We start from the raw sequence: 22,128 nt of genomic DNA, 5'->3' as shown, positions 1-22,128 counted from the left end.
AAGCTGAGCAGAAATGTCCAATATTAGGAGCTATAGTTGATTTTGCACCTACAGAGTTAGTATGCTGCTAATATTGAGTCCATTATTAAAAAAGAGGGAATCGCTAAATTAGTTGTGGGTGATAAATCCAAATTTGAAAAAATCGTGTAATATTATTTTGTAACAGCTACATGTAAGTCTAAATACGATAGGCTCTAGTACATCAAAATTTGAAATTTGAGTAACATTGGTTTATAAATAAGAGTATTATGGCAAAATTTGGGAAAATCGAGCGATGCATATATATGGGAGCTATATCTAAATCTGAACCAATTTGTATAATATTTTGCAGGTCTGATTGATACCACAGACGGTTACCTTGGGCAAAATTTGGGTATGATCAGTTAATAAATGAGGCCTCTATGGTCAAAAATAATGTTATTAGGGCCAAATTTGGCAAAATCGGGCGATACATATATAAGGGAGCTATATGAAAATCTGAACCGATTTCGATGATTTTTTGCTCATATTGTTAGCACTATAAAATATTAGACTAACACCCATGTTCCGATATCCACTTCAATCCCACTTCCACTATTCACGCCAAATCCACGAACGTGAAAATTTGGTTTTCTTAATTCCACGTTCTTTTTTGAACTTTTCTGTTGTACAAATCACACAAAAATTCACTAAGGCAGAAATCAAAATAAATGGAATCAGTAGACTTATTATAATTTATTTTTTTTTTAATTAAAAATGACGCAGTTTTAATAAAACTCATGTATTAAATATAAAACATTTCAAATTTTTTACGCGAGTACTTTTTTTAACCGGAAATAACCCATCTTGGACATAATTAAACTTTCACCAAGAATTTTGCAAGTGAATTGATTTCACGAAAATTCCGGTGAAAGTGGATTGTAGGACACGAAAATCGTGGAATTGATTCACATTCACCTGGAAGTGGATTTGGGAACATGGGCACAAGACTTTTGCAAGTGAATTGAATTTACGAAAATTCCGGTGAAAGTGGATTGTAGGACACGAAAATCGTGGAATTGAACCGATTTCGATGATTTTTTGCTCATATTGTTAGCACTATAAAATATTAGACTAACACCCATGTTCCGATATCCACTTCAATCCCACTTCCACTATTCACGCCAAATCCACGAACGTGAAAATTTGGTTTTCTTAATTCCACGTTCTTTTTTGAACTTTTCTGTTGTACAAATCACACAAAAATTCACTAAGGCAGAAATCAAAATAAATGGAATCAGTAGACTTATTATAATTTATTATTTTTTTTTTAATTAAAAATGACGCAGTTTTAATAAAACTCATGTATTAAATATAAAACATTTCAAATTTTTTACGCGAGTACTTTTTTTAACCGGAAATAACCCATCTTGGACATAATTAAACTTTCACCAAGAATTTTGCAAGTGAATTGATTTCACGAAAATTCCGGTGAAAGTGGATTGTAGGACACGAAAATCGTGGAATTGATTCACATTCACCTGGAAGTGGATTTGGGAACATGGGCACAAGACTTTTGCAAGTGAATTGAATTTACGAAAATTCCGGTGAAAGTGGATTGTAGGACACGAAAATCGTGGAAATTATTCACATTCACCTGGAAGTGGATTTGGGAACATGGGCATAAGGCTATGGTCACACTAGGCAAATATTTGACCAAAATGACATTTTTCCAGAACCATTTTCCAAGTATGTGGATACGGTTTTTTGAAAATAACCGTACCATGATAGTATATATCCAATATGAGCTCAAAATGTTTGCTGGTTTGGCTGTGGCGACGGATTCTTTTTCGAATTCTGTCAAATATTTGCCCAGTGTGACCCTTGCATAAGCCAAGTTTGAGTAAGATCGGTTGATAAATAAGGGTTTTATGACCTAATTTGGCAAAATCGGGCGATACATATATATGGGAGCTACATCTAAATCTGAACCGATTTAGATGAAATTTTGCACATACAGTTAGTGCTATAGAAGATTACATTTAGCCAAATTTGAGTATAATCGGTTGATAAATATGGGAGCTATAGCTAATTATGAACCGATTTCGATGAAATTTTGCAGACTTAAAGGGTGATGCAGAAGATTACTTTGTGCCAAATTTGACGACGATCGGTTAGTAAAAAAAGTGCAACGTGACCCCATTTGTCGAAATCGGACGATACATATATATGGGAGCTATATATAAATTTGATACGATTTCTTCCAAATTCAATAGCGTTCGTCCTTGTGCCAAAAACACTGTGAACAACAAATACATGGACAGACGGACGGACACCAAGCGCTAGGAGGTGATTCTGAGTCGATCGGTATATATTTTATGGGGTCTAAAATCAATATTTCTGGTAGGCACATTTTTTGGCACATCAAACTTATTATACCCTGATCACGATGTGGTTTAGGGTATAAAAAAAAACTAATATTCGTCGTACTCAGTAACACATATTTAATTTTCTCTCAGTTAAGCCTAGTGCTAAGATCACCTTTTCGCACGAAAAACTGTTATACTCCATATAAAAACGTTAGCGCGGAATAAATGCGAAATCTTAGTTTTGAGCATTTTTAAACACATATTTATACAACCATGGATTTTTCGCACGAAAAAATAGGCAGGCATATTATTTCGCATAAATAAGTTAACATCCTTGCGTTTGAGACCCTATTTGCGGAGATAGATGAAGATATTCGTTTTTTGGCAGAAACGAACTTAGTACTAAGTATTAGGGTTAATTTTAACACAGTCTTTTAAAACAAAAGTGAAATAAGCCCTAATTTTGCTCTAGTGTCGATTTTCATACTTTAGTTACATTTGGTTGAGATCATTTTCATGGGGCCGTAATTTTGGGGCTTTGTTTCATTTGGGTTTTTTTATAGGAAATTTTGTCAAAATTTCATGTCAATAGGAAATTTTATCAAAATTTCATTTCTATAGGAATTTTTGTGAAAATTTCATTTCTACAGGAAATTTTGTCATTTGTTACATTTGGTTTAGATCGTTTTCATGGGGACGCATTTTTGGGGCTCTGTTTAATTTGGGTTTTGGGGTTCATTGTCCTGGGGTCTATTTTTATACCGCCACAATTTAGTTCAATGTTTATCTGAGGTAGTTCATTTTCCCATAACATAGTTTACTTTATTCTGTGTATTTGCTCATGGATTTCAAAACCTATCAATATACTTTCTCTAACAATAGTGATGGCAAAATACTTTCATCTGTTTTTGGTAAAATCCCCTTCAAGATTGTTATAGTATCACTTCAGAGTCCATGGTAGTGATTGGGATAAAATTGCACTTTGACATTTTGGCAGGGGGATTAGTACATTTCTTTTTTTAATTGAAATATTGTATTCTTTTGGAAATTTGGTCAAAATTTCATTTCTATGGGAAATTTTGTCAACATTTCATTTCTATGGGAAATTTTGTCAAAATATTTTTTTAAATTTCATTTCTAAAGGAAATTTTGTTATAATTTCATTTCTAAAGGAAATTTTGTTAAAATTTCATTTCTATAGGAAATTTTGTCAAAATTTCATTTCTATAGGAAATTTTGTCAAAATTTCATTTCTAAAGGAAATTTTGTCAAAATTTCATTTCTATAGGAAATTTTGTCAAAATTTCATTTCTATAGGAAATTTTGTCAAAATTTCATTTCTATAGGAAATTTTGTCAAAAATTTCATTTCTATAGGAAATTTTGTCAAAATTTCATTTCTATAGGAAATTTTGTAAAAATTTCATTTCTATAGGAAATTTTGTCAAAAATTTCATTTCTATAGAAATTTTGTCAAAAATTTCATTTCTATAGGAAATATTGTCAAAATTTTATTTCTTTATTTATTTATTTTTATTTATTTATTTTCTCAAAATTTTATTTCTATAGGAAAATTTTTTAAAATTTCATTTTTATAGGAAATTTTGTCAAAATTTCGTTTTTATAGGAAATTTTGTCAAAATTTCATGTCAATAGGAAATTTTATCCAAATTTCATGTCAATAGGAAATTTTGTTAAAATTTCATTTCTACAGGAAATTTTGTCAAAAATTTCATTTCTATAGAAAATTTTTCAAAATTTCATTTTTATAGGAAATTTTGTCAAAATTTCATTTCTATAGGAAATTTTGTTAAAATTTCATTTCTATAGGAAATTTTGTCATAATTTTTTTTCTTTAGGACATTTTGTCAAAATTTCATTTCTATAGGAAATTTTGTCAAAATTTCATTTTTATAGGAAATTTTGTCAAAATTTCATGTCAATAGGAAATTTTAACCAAATTTCATGTCAATAGGAAATTTTGTTAAAATTTCATTTCTACAGGAAATTTTGTCAAAAATTTCATTTCTATAGAAAATTTTTCAAAATTTCATTTTTATAGGAAATTTTGTCAAAATTTCATTTCTATAGGAAATTTTGTTAAAATTTCATTTCTATAGGAAATTTTGTCATAATTTTTTTTCTTTAGGACATTTTGTCAAAATTTCATTTCTATAGGAAATTTTGTCAAAATTTCATTTTTATAGAAAATTTTGTCAAAATTTCATTTTTATAGGAAATTTTGTTAAAATTTCATATTTATAGGAAATTTTGTTAAAATTTCATTTTTATAGGAAATTTTGTCAAAATTTCATTTCTATACGAAATTTTATCAAAATTTCATTTCTATAGGAAATTTTGTTAAAAGTTCATTTCCATAGGAAATTTTTTCAAAATTTCATTTCTATATGAAATTTTGTCAAAATTTCATTTCTATATGAAATTTTGTCAAAATTTCATTTCTATACGAAATTTTGTCAAAATTTCATTTCTATACGAAATTTTGTTAAAATTTCATTTCTATAGAATTTTTTTTTTAAATTTCATTTCTATAGGAATTTTTTTTAAATTTCATTTCTGAAGGAAATTTTGTTAAAATTTAATTTCTATAGGAAATTTTGTCAAAACTTCATTTCTATAGGAAATTTCGTCAAAACTTCATTTCTAAAAGAAATTTTGTCAAAATTTCATTTCTATGGGTAATTTTGTCAAAATTTCATTTCTATAGGAAATTTTTTTAAAATTTTATTTCTATAGATAATTTTCTCAAAATTTTATTTTTATAGGAAATGTCAAAATTTCATTTCCATAGGTTAGGTTAGGTTAGGTTAGGTTAGGTGGCAGCCCGATGTATCAGGCTCACTTAGACTATTCAGTCCATTGTGATACCACATTGGTGAACTTCTCTCTTATCACTGAGAGCTGCCCGATTCCATGTTAAGCTCAATGACAAGGGACCTCCTTTTTATAGTCGAGTCCGAACGGCGTTCCACATTGCAGTGAAACCACTTAGAGAAGCTTTGAAACCCTCAGAAATGTCACCAGCATTACTGAGGTGGGATAATCCACTGCTGAAAAACTTTTTGGTGTTCGGTCGAAGCAGGAATCGAACCCACGACCAAGGCGGGCATGCTAACCATTGCACCACGGTGGCTCCCAAATATTTCTATAGGAAATTTTGTCATAATTTTATTTCTTTAGGACATTTTGTCGAAATTTCATTTTTATAGCAAATTTTTTTAAAATTTCATTTCTATAGGAAATTTTGTCAAAATTTCATTTCTATAGGAAATTTTGTCAAAATTTCATTTCTATAGGAAATTTTGTCAAAATTTCATTTCTATAGGAAATTTTGTCAAAATTTTATTTCTATAGGAAATTTTGTCAAAATTTCATTTCTATAGGAAATTTTGTTAAAATTTCATTTCTATAGGAAATTTGGTCAAATTTCATTTCTATAGGAAATTTTGTCAAAATTTAATTTCTATAGGAAATTTTGTCAAAATTTCATTTCTATAGGAAATTTTGTCAAAATTTCATTTCTATAGGGAATTTTGTCAAAATTTCATTTCTATAGGAAATTTTGTCAAATTTTCATTTCGATAGGAAATTTTGTCAAAATTTCATTTCTATAGGAAATTTTGTCAAAATTTCATGTCAATAGGAAATTTTATCCAAATTTCATGTCAATAGGAAATTTTGTTAAAATTTCATTTCTATAGGAAATTTTGTCAAAAATTTCATTTCTATAGAAAATTTTTCAAAATTTCATTTTTATAGGCAATTTTGTCAAAATTTCATTTCTATAGGAAATTTTGTCAAAATTTCATTTCTATAGGAAATTTTGTCAAAATTTTATTTCTATAGGAAATTTTGTCAAAAATTTAATTTCTATAGGAAATTTTGTTAAAATTTCATTTCTATAGGAAATTTGGTCAAATTTCATTTCTATAGGAAATTTTGTCAAAATTTCATTTCTATAGGAAATTTTGTCAAAATTTCATTTCTATAGGAAATTTTGTCAAAATTTCATTTCTAAAGGAAATTTTGTCAAAATTTCATTTCTATAAGAAATTTTGTCAAAATTTCATTTCTATAGGAAATTTTGTCAAAATTTCATTTCTAAAGGAAATTTTGTCAAATTTTCATTTCTATAGGAAATTTTGTCAAATTTTCATTTCGATAGGAAATTTTGTCAAAATTTCATTTCTATAGGAAATTTTGTCAAAATTTCATTTCTACAGGAAATTTTGTCACAATTTTATTTCTATAGGAAATTTTGTCAAAATTTCATTTCTATAGATAATTTTATCAAAATGTCATTTCTATAGGAAATTTTGTTAAAATTTCATTTCTTTAGGACATTTTGTCGAAATAACATTTCTATAGGAAATTTTTTTCAAAATTTTATTTCTATGGAAAATTGTGTCAACATTTTATTTTTATAGAAAGATTTGTCAAAATTTCGTTTGTACAGGAAATTTTGTCAAATTTGTATTACTATAAAAGCTTTGTCAAAAAGTTTTTTCTATAAAAATGTGTGAAGTACCTCTTAGTTGCAGAGGAATATTTTGCAAAACATCAAGAATTGTACGAATCTACCAAACAGTAAAAATCTACCAATTTTGATAGAATTCTTCCAAGTGTGGCAACTGTGTTTCCAATACAGTCATAGAATTTCTCTTTAGGGGAAACTGGCTAATAGGCTCCTGGAGCCCTATGTTAAAGGACGAAAAACAATAATAACAAATGGTTAAGTTACTAAAGAGTTTTTTTTATATAACAAAAAATTAAATTATATTTGTTTATTTACAATTTTTAAGTTTACTTTGTCTCTCTTAAAGAGAGAAAAGAAACCAACCTTGCATTACTACACATACATTAGACAATACTTTTTGTTTTTAATTAATTATTTTTTTCTAAATTTCGCACTAATACTACGATAACGCGTGGTATGGGGAATTTGATTGTTATGCCGATTGTCACCATTCACTTGGTGCATGGAGACGAGGGAATGCTGCTGTTGTTGTTGATTTTGGGTCAATGTCACAGTTGTCGCCGTACCACTGCTAACACTTGTACACTTTCTCAGGCCAAAAGGACGTTTCACATCGAACATATTGCGTGTCTTATTTAGGGGAAAACGCATTTTATTCTTTAGCCATTTGGTAAAGGCCCTTTCATTGTCATGCATTTTACGCATTTCATCTTCCGATGTCTTCAGAGTTTGCTGCAGTAGAGAGCGTTGTTTAGTTTGTAATTTTTGTTCACGTTCCAATAGCTGATCACGTGATAGACCATATTCCGAAAGATAGCCAGTGTATTTGGGTAACTTTTGTTGGGCATTTTTAAATTCACAACAAGTTTTATAGTGTAATTTTAGATCAGTGACTTCAGGAGGTGGCTGAAAACGATTGTTGTTATTGTGAGTGGATGAGGCCACCATATTGGAGGGATTTGTTTTACGTTTGAAAGAGAAACGATTACGAAATGAGGGTATTTTGTGGCGATTACGAAAGGATGGATGATGATTGTGGTTGCTGCATTTATTGCTTGAAGTTAAGGAGGCTTTGTCATCACAATCATATCCATCATCGGGCAGATATGAAGCAACAATTATGGAAAGTTTATCATCATCATCATCATCGTCGGCGTTGTCATCATTTTCATTATCTTGATGATTATCATTATTTTCTGAATGATAATGGTAATTTTGGTTTTCTTCATTATCACTATGCTCCTCCAATAAAGGCTCATTGTAATCAAATTCATAATGATCATCATCATTGGGATCATTTATAAGAAAATCTTCCTGAGGTTTATGTACCATCTCTCCCTCCTCCTCCTCATTATCATCATCGTCATTTTCATTATCCGATATTAAAAGATTTGTAAGACTTTTATTATCCTGTTCATCATCACAATCAAAGGTTATTTGTTTAAGAATTTTTCTTTGTAAAGTGCTAGGACTTTCATAGGCCATAGATGATGTGGTAGTGGTGGTTACATTTGTAACTCCTCCACTTTCCATATCCATAACAAGAATTTCTTCACATATCTCTTCAATGGCTTCGTCATTAGCTAAAGGTTCCATTGTAGTCCAAGGATCTTGAGATTCACGGGATTCTATTCCGGGTTCTTCTTTAGAGTGGTCACTTTGATCTTCCGATTTCTTTATATCCTCTGTATCAATGGTGGCCTCTTCCTCATTGATAACTTCCAATTTAATTGATTCTTTGTTAGGTTCTTGTTCTTCTTCAGATCCTGTAGGATCTTTACCCAATTTCTTTTCCAATTCTTGTAAACTTATACCGCTTTGGGGTTCATATACTTCCAGATTTATAGCAAAGCTAACTTTGCGACTACACACTAAAGGCGATGTTTGATCATCGTTTTCCACTTGTCCCAAATCTCCATCAGCACCATAGGCAAATAATTCCTTATTAGCCTCCTTGATTTTATCTACAATATTGTATTCATTGACTGGTTTCAAAACTGTAAGCATAAAAAACGAATTTTGATTTTTTTTTATGGAATTTTTAACTTTTGATCTCTTACAATAGACTTCGCAGTCCTCATCCGATTCGGTATCAGGTTCGTATGAGTTTGCCATTACGTTGTCTTCTTAATATCGATGGATATACTTCGTTCACAATGCGTGTTCGAATGTTTGGATTTACAAAAACCACATATTTCTTGCATTGATTTGAAAAAGGTTCTTGTCATTGGTGTTTACCTACCATCCCCTTACACTTCTCTGGATCCTAGACTTTCGAGTTGATATAAATCCGTTGGAATAAGTCATGCAGTTAGTTGGCAATTTACTGTTTACTTTTTTTTGGCCATAAATTTGAGGATATTTTTTGCTCAATCCTCATACCATCACCATTAGAGGCTATATAGAAAATTTTCGGCTTTTATTATCCACCTTCCGTTTTAATGGCTTACTTTTGTTTCGAATATTCTTAATAATATTTTTTGTTGTTCTATGTATATTTCCAAAAATAAAAACAAAGGTTCGTGCTGTTCGTAGCCACGTTGTGACAACTTTTGCCTGTCTTACTCAAATGATAATTTTCTTTTTCCCAGCTACTATACGAATTTTTTTCATTTTCATTCCTTTGGTGGTGTGCATCCACCATCATTCATACATTGAACTGTTGGGTTCTCCAGCGTAACCAAGGCAAAAAATAGGCTGAGTAAACAAGAAGTTTGATGTTTGATCGATTTCTTGCGGTATTTTCGTTGTCCCGAAATGTGCCTGCAATAACTCTTTCCCCATTTATATATGGAGTAATGGCCATGATGTTTTGTAGTGTATCTTGGTTATATCCTTAGAATGAATGTTTTGTTTTATTGCCATTTGTCACAGAATAGTTTTGTATAATTATGCTATTCTTGTATTTTGTATAAGTGTTACCATTTGCCATATGACACATACATATATTTAAATTAGCAAGGCCTTTTACTTTCAGGTTTAATAAGGAAAGCAATAAAACAAGAGCTAAAGTCGGGTATAAACGACCACAAGATACCCTAAACCAATCTAATACTTGGCATATGTCAAAAGGTATAAACCAATTCCGGTTTGTTAAACACAGGTTATAGCGCAATTTTATGTATCTGGTCCGGAGTATACCTAAAAGACTTAATATCCCCAATATACTCGAAATTAGTAGGCGACATTTTTGGTTTAAATATGACAATTGATTCATCACTAACTTGGCGAAAAAAGGGTAAAAACTCCTATTACCAGGAATACTTATAGGAAGAATTCAGTCAGTAACCACTTCTCTGTAGACAAGCAATATTACTTTTAAACGGGTCGTTGGAGGAATGAAGTATGGTGCAAGCATACGGAAAATAACTACATGTGTTTCAATCATAATTTGTATGGAACGCAACGAAGGAACAGTCTGAGACCGTATTGTTGTGTGCAAAGTACAACTCGCAGGTGCAACATACTGTAGCGTGCAAAAACGGGTACATGACATGTACTTTTGAATTGAAATACCTTTTTGTTTTTGAGTATCTTTAATACTTTTGGACATACTTCTAATAAGATTTTCTATAAAATTAAAATTGTTGCCTTATTGCGTGAAAATTTGTCGGAACCTTTGGTGGGTATTTACTTAGCAGTCTTTTCAGATTTGGTTGGGGGGATTGAGCCGACTACGGAATATTGCTGGCATGACCATCCTTTAATAATTGTGATCGGGAACAAAAACGTGAAGTTCACATGCTAACCATTGCACCACGGTGGCTCCCTTAATTATTCTTTCCAACTTTCGTCATAATTATGTTTTTAATGAATTTGCACAGCAGTTTTGTTACAAAAAGAAAAATTGAGTTTGGTAGGTAATATTATTATAGGCACATGAACTCGAAAGTATAAAACATGTGCTCCATTACGTTTGGCACATGTGGCATTATTTTGAGGACCGAACTGTGACCGTACATTTTTCCGACCACAGCGATAGCTTGCGCAACCGTGCAGCCGTTGGTGCAGCGGACTGTTTGGTCAAAATGTCTAAAGGCATCAGATGCAGCAAGACATTAAGGGAATCTGTTCCTGTCTTACTGAATGCACCTGAGATATGCGGAAGCGCCGGCCACTAGGCTACAACACATTATAGGTCTAAACACTGCCATATATAGCAAATGCACAATTTTAGTCCCCACTTTTTTCATATTGCCTTTTTGCACGAGTACAAAGTTATCGTGGCTATTTACGCCCTTTCTTCAATATTAAGCTCCTGCCCAAAATAATCCCAAGGTAATTTGGACACTCACCAAAGGGTTCTTTTGCGTTCTTTGCAGTGCATGACTAGTTCTGTCTTTGCAGGATTTACCCCAAGACCATTCTCAGTATGTATGTTTGCTTGTCTTAGTGTGACTGAAATACGTCGCTTCGTTAGAAGTTGGTCTAACAGCATAACAGTATCCCTCGGTCATCATTCAGAGTTGTCAATCCATTTAATATCGAGCTCGGATGGTCCTTCCGATGTCTAGAGAATCCACAATTGACAGATAGTGAACTTTCAATACAGCTGAGTAGTGCATGCAATGTGGTCTAGTAGATTTGCCCTTCGAGTAAGCATGTTGTCGTTTCGAGAGCAATCTTGAATTGATGCTAGTACTAAGATAAATATTTATCAGCCTCTCCACAGTCTTAAGAAGGAATGAGGATAAGCTGATTGGTCGGAAATTCTTCGAAAAATGTTCCTTGTTCACCGTTCAAAAATAACATTTTGTCCTTGAAACATGTTTTGGGGTGATTTTTTGGGTGCACCCTTACAATTTAGCTCTTGGTAATGGTGCAATTTTCCGGAACTGAATGATAAGATATCTGGGACCAAATCACCGCATTCGTCATCGAGTTCTGTTTCGTATAGAGAAACATTTCGATCGCAGTAAATTTTCGGATTCAGAGGATGAGTACAAAGTGGCATTAATAAGGAAAAATATTCGTGACAAAAGCAGCCTTTTAGCATTGCCTGAAGTAGAGTAAGTGATTCTATTTTGAAGTGAGTGCTTTTAACTAATTGTGTTTTGTACATCCATAGATTTAAAAGGCGTTTTCGTCTGTCAAAAGAAGCTTTTAAATATGTTGTTGAAAAAATGAGTTTTTTTAAAGCGGCTACTGAGCATTCCTTCCTTTAATCCGTTTCCCTAAATGCAGGTAATAATATATTTTCTTAAATGTATTTTGCCAAAATAGAATAATACTTACATTTTCATCAACTTCTTGTTTCTTTTTGTTTACTTTTTTTCTACTCAAAAATCACTACACAGAAAAAATATCACCAAAATATTTCCAATTAAAAAGTTAATTGAAACTGAAAACTTTTTCAATCAAAAAATTAATTGATTCAAATAACTTTTTAATTAATCTAGAAACATGTTAATCTAGTCATGTTTGATTGAAAATTTTAAAATTTTTAATAAAAAAATTAATTAATAGAATTAACTTTTTAATCAAACTCGTAAGACTAAGTCAGTTAAAAAAAGTGATGGACAGTTTTTTTAATTTTCATTAATTTGTTTTCAAGCAATCAATTATTAATCAAACTAAAAACACTATGTCAATTCGGAAAGTAATTGAAAATAGTTACCTTTTTTAATTAAAAAATTAATTGAGTTTTGCAGTCAACATCAATTAAATTTTTAATTGAATCAATTAAAAAATTAATTTTAATTTGCTAATAAAATCAATTAATTTTTTAATCAAGTATTTTTTTTTGCTCAATTAAAACTGTGATTGACACTAAAAGGTTGGCTGATAAGTCCCTGGTCTAACAAAGAAAAACACACTTTTTTTTTTGTCAAAATTCGTCTTTATTATTCAACATAGTTCCCTTCAAGAGCGATACAACAATTATAACGACCTTCCAATTTTTTGATACCATTTTGTACTCCTTCGGTTTTGCCTCAAAATAGGCCTCAGTTTCGGCGATCATCTCTTCATTGCAGCCAAATCTTTTCCCTGCGAGCATCCTTTTGAGGTCTGAGAACAAGAAAAAGTCGGTGGGGGCCAGATCTGGAGAATACGGTGGGTGGGGAAGCAATTCGAAGCCCAATTCATGAATTTTTGCCATCGTTCTCAATGACTTGTGGCACAGTGCGTTGTCTTGTTGGAACAACACTTTTTTTCTTCTTCATATGGGCCCGTTTTGCCGCGATTTCGACCTTCAAACGCTCCAATAACGCCATATAATAGTCACTGTTGATGGTTTTCCCCTTCTCAAGATAATCGATAAAAATTATTCCATGCGCATACCAAAAAACAGAGGCCATTACCTTGCCAGCGGACTTTTGAGTCTTTCCACGCTTCGGAGACGGTTCACCGGTCGCTGTCCACTCAGCCGACTGTCGATTGGACTCAAGAGTGTAGTGATGGAGCCATGTGTCATCCGCTTTCACATATCGACGGAAAACCTCGGGTGTATTACGAGTTAACAGCTGCAAACACCGCTCAGAATCATCAACACGTTGTTGTTTTTGGTCAAATGTGAGCTCGCGCGGCACCCATTTTGCACAGAGCTTCCGCATATCCAAATATTGATGAATGATATGACCAACACGTTCCTTTGATATCTTTAAGGCCTCTGCTATCTTGATCAACTTCATTTTACAGTCATTCAAAATCATTTTGTGGATTTTTTTGATGCTATCGGCGGTAACCACCTCTTTCGGGCGTCCACTGCGTTCAACGTCCTCCGTGCTCATTTCACCACGCTTGAATTTTGTATACCAATCAATTATTGTTGATTTCCCTGGGGCGGAGTTCGGAAACTCATTATCAAACCAAGTTTTTGCTTCCACCGTATTTTTTCCCTTCAGAAAACAGTATTTTATCAAAACACGAAATTCATCTTTTTCCATTTTCTTCACAATAACAAAAGTTGCTTCACAAAAGACGCTCTATCTCACAAACTAATTGACTTACAGACGTCAAATTTTGACACGAATCATTTGAAGGTTGCTACTATATAAAAATAATATGCATTTAATACTAGCGATGCCATCTATGTGTCAGACCGGGGACTTATCAGCCAACCTGTTATCATTTTCGTGATTGAAAACATTTCAATTAAAAAATTAATTGGATCAATTATTTTCGTGATTGAATCAGAAATTTTTTTTGTGCACTGAAAAAAATATTGACCTAATATGGATGATTATGCAACTTAAATTTTAGGACTCAAAATTTACGCAATGAAAAGGACAAAATTCTTTAAAACAATGACATTTTAAATAAAAAGAAAGTTTATAATCCTTGCTTCAAATTTTTTTTCATTAAACGTAGGACACAAATCTTGAAATTTTGCGTCTCTCTGCCGAAGTTGTAGATTTTTGAAGTAAGGCAAATTTTCCTTAAAATAAAGAAAACACAAGTATATACGGCCGTAAGTTCTGCCAGGCCGAATCTTATGTACCCTCCACCATGGATTGCGTAGAAACTTCTACGAAAGACTGTCTTCCACAATCGAAATACTTGGATTGTGGTATATATTAGACAAAACAGTTATGTATAGTTAAGTCTACAAATAATTACGAATCGATATGGACTTTTTGCACGGTACGTAGAGAGCCAGAATTGAAATATGGGGGTCGCTTATATGGGGGCTATATACAATTATGAACTTGATAGGGACCAATTTTTGTGTGATTGGAAATCGATTTACCTGAGGGATATATATATATATATATATATATATATATATATATATATATATATATATATATATATATATATATATATATATATATATATATATATATATATATATATATATATATATATATATATATATATATATAACTATAGACCGATATGGACCTAGTTAGGCATGGTTGTTAACGACCATATACTAGCACAATGTACCAAATTTCAACTCACGCGGATGAAATTTGCTCCTCAAAGAGGCTCCATAACCAAATCTCGGAATCGGTTTATATGGGGCTATATATGATTATGGACTGATATGGACCACTTTTGGCATGGTTGTTAAATATCATATACGATCACCACGTAACAAATTTCAAGCAGATCGGATGAATTTTGCTTCTCCAAAATGCACCGGAGGTCAAATCTGGGGATCGGTTTATATGGGAGCTATATATAATTATGGACTGATAGGAACCAATTCCTGCATGATTGTTGGATACCATATACTAACATCACGTTCCAAATTTCAACCGAATGGGAAGAATTTTGCTCTTCCAAGGGGCTCTGGAGGTCAAATCTGGGGATCGGTTTATATGGGGCCTATATATAATTATGGACCGATTTCGACCAATTTTTGCTTGGGAGTTTGAGGCCATATATTAACACCACGTACCAAATTTCAACTGAATCAGATGAATTTTGGTCTTCCAAGAGGCTCTGGAGGTCAAATCTGGTGATCGGTTTATATGGGGGCTATATATCATTATGGACCGATGTGGACCAATTTTTGCATGGTTGTTAGAGACCATATACTAACACCATGTACCAAATTTCAGCCGGATCGGATGAAATTTGCTTCTCTTAGGGGCCTCGCAAGCCAAATCGGGGGATCGGTCTATATGGGGGCTATATATAATTATGGATCGATGTGGACCAATTTTTGCATGGTTGTTAGAGACCATATACTAACACCATGTACCAAATTTCAGCCGGATCGGATGAAATTTGCTTCTCTTAGAGGCCTCGCAAGCCAAATCGGGGGATCGGTTTATATGGGGGCTATATATAATTATGGACCGATGTGGACCAATTTTTGCATGGTTGTTAGAGACCATATACTAACACCATGTACCAAATTTCAGCCGGATCGGATGAAATTTGCTTCTCTTAGAGGCCTCGCAAGCCAAATTTGGGGGTCCGTTTATATGGGGGCTATACGTAAAAGTGGACCGATATGGCCCATTTGCCGACCTACATCAATAACAACTACTTGTGCCAAGTTTCAAGTCGATAGCTTGTTTCGTTCGGAAGTTAGCGTGATTTCAACAGACGGACGGACGGACATGCTCAGAGCGACTCAGAATTTCACCACGACCAAGAATATATATACTTTATGGGGTCTTAGAGCAATATTTCGATGTGTTACAAACGGAAGGACAAAGATACCCATCCTATGGTGGAGGGTATAAAAATTTAATTTAAAGAACTCGTCTTTAACTTAACTGACATATTGAATTTTTGATTTTAAGATAAAAACGCTTCAAATCAAACGCTTCATCTTTGGTTAAAAGTTTTTTTTAGCATTAAGAAAACTGTTTTTACTTTGAAGTACCTGGCATAATTTGGATTTTGAAATTGGAATTTGTTTGTACAAAAATACCTTTATTACTATATCGCAAAAAGAAACTAAAAACTCTATGAATGAGATCTGTAGCCAATTTTAATTTTATTGATCCTAGATTTAAAGCAAGCGAGGGAGGTCCGCAAAAAATGTCTTCATTTTAAAGAAGCGGCATCTTTGGCTCGGAAAGGTCAAAATCTTTGGATCCAAGTAAACTTTTTTTTGAGTGTGTACATACTTCGTTTTCGATAGCATGCTACCTATAGTGTTCGAGTTGAAACAATTTGATAACGACTGCGGTGATTTGGCCCCTGAGTGGCAAGATTTAGCTTCTCAGATCATCGCTACATGCACTGAAAAAAATATTGTCGTGAGGTCAAAGATTTCATGTCTTTAAAATACGAATGCAAATTTTACTTAGCATAGAGGACGCATTTCTCAAGTATAACGTTTTTTCCTTGACCAAAGGTCGATAAACTTTTCAATGAAGTCGTATTGTCCTTATAATTAAGTGATTTGATTTAAAAATGGATATCATAACATGAAAGAAAAATGTTTGGGCTAAGGTCAACTTGATTTTAATAATTTAGAAAAAATCTTTAAATTTAATGAAATTGTCTTTAAATTTGTTGTCTTTTTGCATCTTGAATACAAAGCAAAAAATCGTTCAAATATAGGACATGTTTTTCAACACTTTATTTTAAAGACGTTTTTTACTTGAAACACAGCATAATGTCTACTAGAAGTCGAGTCTTAATTTGGAAAATAAAGTCGTCGTTAACTTGTTTTTAAAGGACTTTGATAGCATATGAAGAAAAAAAGCTGAAAAAGCGAATAATTAAAATTTGCCTCCTAGAAGCAAGTACACAAAACCCGATTTTAAAAGAAAATTGTGTCTTAAAAGTATCCTTACTGCACCGAAAGAATTCTCTTCGTAAATTTTACGAAGAATTCTTCATTAACTATTCTTCTTGAATTCTTCAATAAAATAACGAAATTTTCATTCATTTTCGTAAATTTTATGAAGAATATTTTACGAATATACGAAACTTCTACGAAACATTCTACATTAACTTTTCTTCGTAAAAAGTTCGTACTTTTAACGAAACTTTCTTCATATTTCATGAATTTTACGAATATTTTACGAAACATTCTGCGTTAAAATTTCTTCATAAAAAGTACGAAACATTTTCTTTGAAATAACGAAGAAGTTTCATTGAAGTTGTAAAATTTCCGTTCGCGGCATTAAATTGTCTTTTATAATGTGCTTGAGTGTATTCATTTATTCTATTTTTTATGCAAGTCTATGCTACTTCTCATTTGGGTGATAGCGCGCTATGAATAAAAGTGAAGCAATAAAACTAAAAATTATTCAAAACCTTAAGATGTAAAGTAGTGATGTCATTTTTCACACTTGCAACTACAACCAAATGCACTTTCGACTATAATTTTTTTTTTCTAAAAGTTCGAACATTTTTCAGAAAAAAGTACGAATATTTTTCATAAAAACTACGAATATTTTTCATAAAAACTACGAAACATTTTCATAAAAAGAACGAAATTGTTTCATAAAAAGTACGAAGATTTTTCATAAAAAGTACGAAGATTCTTCATAAAAAGTACGAATTTTTTTCTTACAAACTACGAAAATTTTGGAAGAACTTTTCTTCGTAAAAAGTACGAAATATTTCGTACTTTTAATGAAAAGTTTCTTTGGTTGTAAAACAATGACAAATTTCGTACTTTTAACGAAATTTTTCGTTCTTTTTACGAAGAAAATTCTTTCGGTGTGGTATTCTCCGCTTCTTTGGCTCGGAATCAATACCAAATTTTTTAAAGTCAAGACAAAATCTTTGGAACCGTGTATGCTTTTTTTTCAGTGTGCGTTTCAAATTGGCTGTTCATATTGCATTCATATTGAATAGGTGTAGGGATGAGATGGGACCAGTGAGCAAAATGAATAACAAATCCATTGCTATGTGTAAGCAAAAATGAAAATCCGATATATGGTAAACGAAACCGTCCGGTGATGGTAAGTCATTACTCTCAAGCATGCAGTATGGCTCTCTTCGCATTTTTCGGTAGACAAAACCTGCTAAAAAAATCAACATATATATACTATTTTGTAAATTGTCTTAAATTGTCCGATTTCCAGACAAAGAACAACGAATCGAAATTTTTGGAAAATTCTTTAAAAAAATATTAAAAACAAAAAAAAATTCATATGGTTTGTTAAATGACCTCAATCCTTACCACCAAAATAGTTATTACAAACCTTTTCGCTTGAGTGTATGGGATCCTGACCATGTATACTTACCATAAAGCCTCTTAATAAATTATTCGCCTATACTTCCTTAAAGGTTTTATTATTCGTTTGGAATTGTTATTTGTTAATCCTACTTAATTAGTACGTATAGCTTGCTTTGTTTTATTATTTTTTTTATATTGGCCTATTTATTGCACATATTAAATTTTAGTGCTTTTTTCTTCTTTGGTAGAAATGAAATTTCATTGTATAAAACATTAAACGCAAATTATTTCTGTGGTATGAAGCTCGTAGTAATTTTAGTACTTATATGACTACAATATTCCCTCGTCACAGTTATGTTATGAAGAATTTATAATAAATGTGTATATAGTATATTTTTTGTCAGTGTATAATTTTTGGTGTTAAATTTTGTTGTGTTGCGAATTGGTTTTTTTTGTTCTTCTTATTTAAGAATCATCACAAAAATGCGGTATACAATGCTTAAGTATAATTATATTTTATGTAATATTTTGTTTTATTTATTTTGTTTTTTTTTTTAGAATTTTAGAGGTTGAGAGGGAAAATGTTAAGGGTAATGCTGCACAGGAAGGTGTATCTTGAAGTATTTACAATATTCTTTAATTTTGGCACATTTTGTATGAGCATATATTAAAAAAAAAATAATAATAATAAAACAAGTCCTCCCCATTCATATTGATAGAATTTTAATTTTTAAATATAATATTAGTCATTTTTTATTTAAGTACTGGCTATGCAATCTATGAGGGATTAAAAGAAACCACTGATTTATCCATAAGAAGTACATAAATTTGGAATCCGCTCATCACAAATAGCCACAACGAATTGTTATTTTGGACCAATATTCCCTTCAGAGGACCAAAATTCCCAATTTCGATTTTATTATAAAATTAAAGGAAACTAGAAACAATTAATATGAATTTATATTAAAATGTGGACTTTTAAAATTTGGAAAATTAGACATAACGAAAAGGTAGACTTTTTAAAAATGTTGAAATTTATGGTCGATTTGTAATGATTTTCAAAACTATCAATATATATATATATATATATATATATATATATATATATATATATATATATATATATATATATATATATATATATATATATATATATATATATATATATATATATATATATATATATATATATATATATATATATATATATATATATATATATATATATAGGACAGGAGTTTTATACGACAAAAGGAAGGGGAAAGGTAGCTGATATTTCCAAGCACATAAAACTGTCCAAGTTCGCAAAGAAATATCTGGTTTGGCAAGCCATCTGTACCTGTGGCTTGAAAAGCAGCATTTTCATAGCTTCCGGGACTGTCAACCAAGAAATTTACGTGAAAGAGTGTTTGAATAAACGGCTGCTGCCTTTCCTGAAGAAACACGGTTGTTCCGTACTGTTTTGGCCGGATTTGGCATCTTGCCATTACGGTAAAAAGGCCCTGGAGTGGTACGCCACCAACAACGTGCAGGTGGTTCCCAAGGACAAGAACCCTCCCAACACGCCACCAACAACGTGCAGGTGGTTCCCAAGGACAAGAACCCTCCCAACACGACAGAGCTCCGCCCAATTGAGAAATACTGGGCTATTGTCAAGCGGAACCTAAAGAAGACCAAAAAAAAAAATGCTAAGGACGAGCAGCAGTTCAAGGCAAACTGGCTTTCTGCGGCGAAGAAGGTGGACAAGGTGGCTGTACAAAATCTGATGGCAGGTGTCAAGCGTGAGGCCCGGCAATTCGGATTTGGAAAAGCGAGAGCCTAACTGAATATTTTTCCTGAATTTTATACTAATTGAACTTGAAAAAGAAATTTAATTTGATTTTTTAAATAAACGATTTCACCGATTTACACGCGTTTTCCCTTGACTAAATTTTGACCGTATCACCCTTTACTGCATCAGTTTCAACCGAAAGGAGTTATTACACTGTGAAAATATTCGCAAATCATGCGGTAACCCATTCCAACAACGTACAATTCTCACTTGAAAAGATTTAGCAAAAATACTTCTCCTAATACGAGGAACAAATAGCTGTGGATTCCTCGACGAGCGCGAAAAGGAGAAGGAAGAGCGTAAAGATACAGGCCTAGAGTAATATATAACCATATAAAATAAAATCAGATTCCGATAGTCAACAAAATTGCGAAAAGAGAGACCAAGAAAACGCCTTACGCACCCAGAAATAGAATCCCTCCTTCGAACATTGTAAACAAAGGGCACAATCACATTCACAGTTCGTCTTAACTTCGCAAAAAGTTGTCCAGAGCAGCCTGAGATAACTTCAAGACCATATAGAACTTGAAAAATTAAGAGCGAGTGAGCCAATTTGAGTCTGACATTGAGTGGTAAAAATAAATTCGATGAAGAAATCCTACGCAATGTAGACCAGATCCTACCAGACAGAGCATCAATATGGAATTGAAACGAGAGCCCCGAGTCAAGTACAACACCCAAACAACGATGCCTATCAACAAACTCAATGCGTTCATATCCAAGGAACAAATTGGGTAATTGAGAGAGCCCCCTATTCGACCTAAACATCAAGGCTTTAGTCTTAGCCACATTAACCAATAAATCATTCATCAACGCCCAATGTCTAAAACGATCCAACCCGGCATTAATCTCAATCTCAAAGTTCTCAGTAGAAGAACCACAACCGCTAAACAACAAGAAAACGTCATTCGCAAAAACGAACGTTCTACACACCCTAGAATCAGTGTAGCAGTGGATATCATTAACATACAGGATGAATAAGAGTGGGCCCAAGACCGAACCCTGAGGTATACCAGAAGCAATTGGAAGAAAACTAGATTCTGCACCATTCATAGCAACAAATTGTTCCCTATTTCTCAAATATGAATAAATAAGCTTACACGCCGATAACGAAAATCCAAACTGCCAACCAAGTTTAGCAACTAATCTAGCATAACTCACGGAGTCGAAGGCCTTAGATGATAGATCAAGAGAAACAAGAGCGCTCGAACAACCATTGTTAATATCTGTGCGGACATGATCCGTCAGTGACAAGAGCAGATGCGTAGTATTTAGACCTTGGCGAAACGCATATTGAGACTCATGAATAAGATTAGAAGTAGCCATAAGTATCTGCCCCTTCATAATATGCTCAACAATTTTAGAAATTGCAGGTAATATCGAAATAGGACGTAAATCAGCAGGTTCAGGAACAACTCGAGACTTCGGTATAGGAACTACACGAGCTTTCTTCCAAGCGGAAGGAAAAGTGGACGTTGCAATTCACCAAATCCAAAATAAAGTTTGATACAAGCGGGAAAATAGATTTAATAAAATGAATAGGCACACCATCCAATCCTACACGCTCACAAAAAATCGCTTCTGTAACATATACTCCCAAACATATTTTGCTTCAAGCATATACATTTTTGGGTATTGCCCAAACATTTATATGTTTGATCTCTACCAATATATAATATGTTTGAAAGCATATTGGTCTAAACAATATATGTTTGGGTAGTCTAAGTTCCAAACATTTTGTATTTTTGCATCCAAATTCAATAATGTTGTCTTCCAAAAAACAATATGTTATTATGTGACCAAAAATATTATATGCTTAAAAAAAATTCTTCCAAACAATATTGTGCTCAAAATTTTATTTATTTATTTATATATTTACAATCATAATGAATTATGAAAATAAACAGGTAATATGGGTGCTAACAACA

The 22,128-nt window shown here is 32.3% G+C and overlaps 1 protein-coding gene across 1 annotated transcript; it reads right to left on the bottom strand.

Annotated features, from left to right (window-relative positions):
- Positions 1-7,079: 7,079 nt before the first annotated feature.
- On the bottom strand, positions 7,080-9,686 carry LOC142233466 (uncharacterized). Its single transcript, XM_075304402.1, has 2 exons — positions 8,885-9,686; positions 7,080-8,821 (listed from the first exon to the last, which is right to left on the bottom strand). Exons 1-2 carry the CDS (start codon positions 8,937-8,939, stop codon positions 7,236-7,238), a joined length of 1,641 nt encoding a protein of 546 aa, XP_075160517.1. The 5' UTR covers positions 8,940-9,686; the 3' UTR covers positions 7,080-7,235.
- Between the last annotated feature and the right edge of the window lie 12,442 nt (positions 9,687-22,128).

The sequence above is a fragment of the Haematobia irritans genome, chromosome 4, assembly GCF_050003625.1.
Source record: "Haematobia irritans isolate KBUSLIRL chromosome 4, ASM5000362v1, whole genome shotgun sequence".
In the NCBI taxonomy this organism is placed as follows: Eukaryota; Metazoa; Arthropoda; class Insecta; order Diptera; family Muscidae; genus Haematobia; species Haematobia irritans.
Note: the sequence above shows the minus strand (reverse complement) of the source record. Positions and strands in the feature narration are given on the sequence as shown.

Bases quoted from the DNA above. Each gene is read 5' to 3' on its own strand.
- LOC142233466 (XM_075304402.1), bottom strand. From the start codon at position 8,939: ATGGCAAACTCATACGAACCTGATACCGAATCGGATGAGGACTGCGAA. The intron at 8,822-8,884 runs GTAAGAGATCAA...TTATGCTTACAG, and splicing joins TGAGGACTGCGAAGTCTATT to TTTTGAAACCAGTCAATGAA.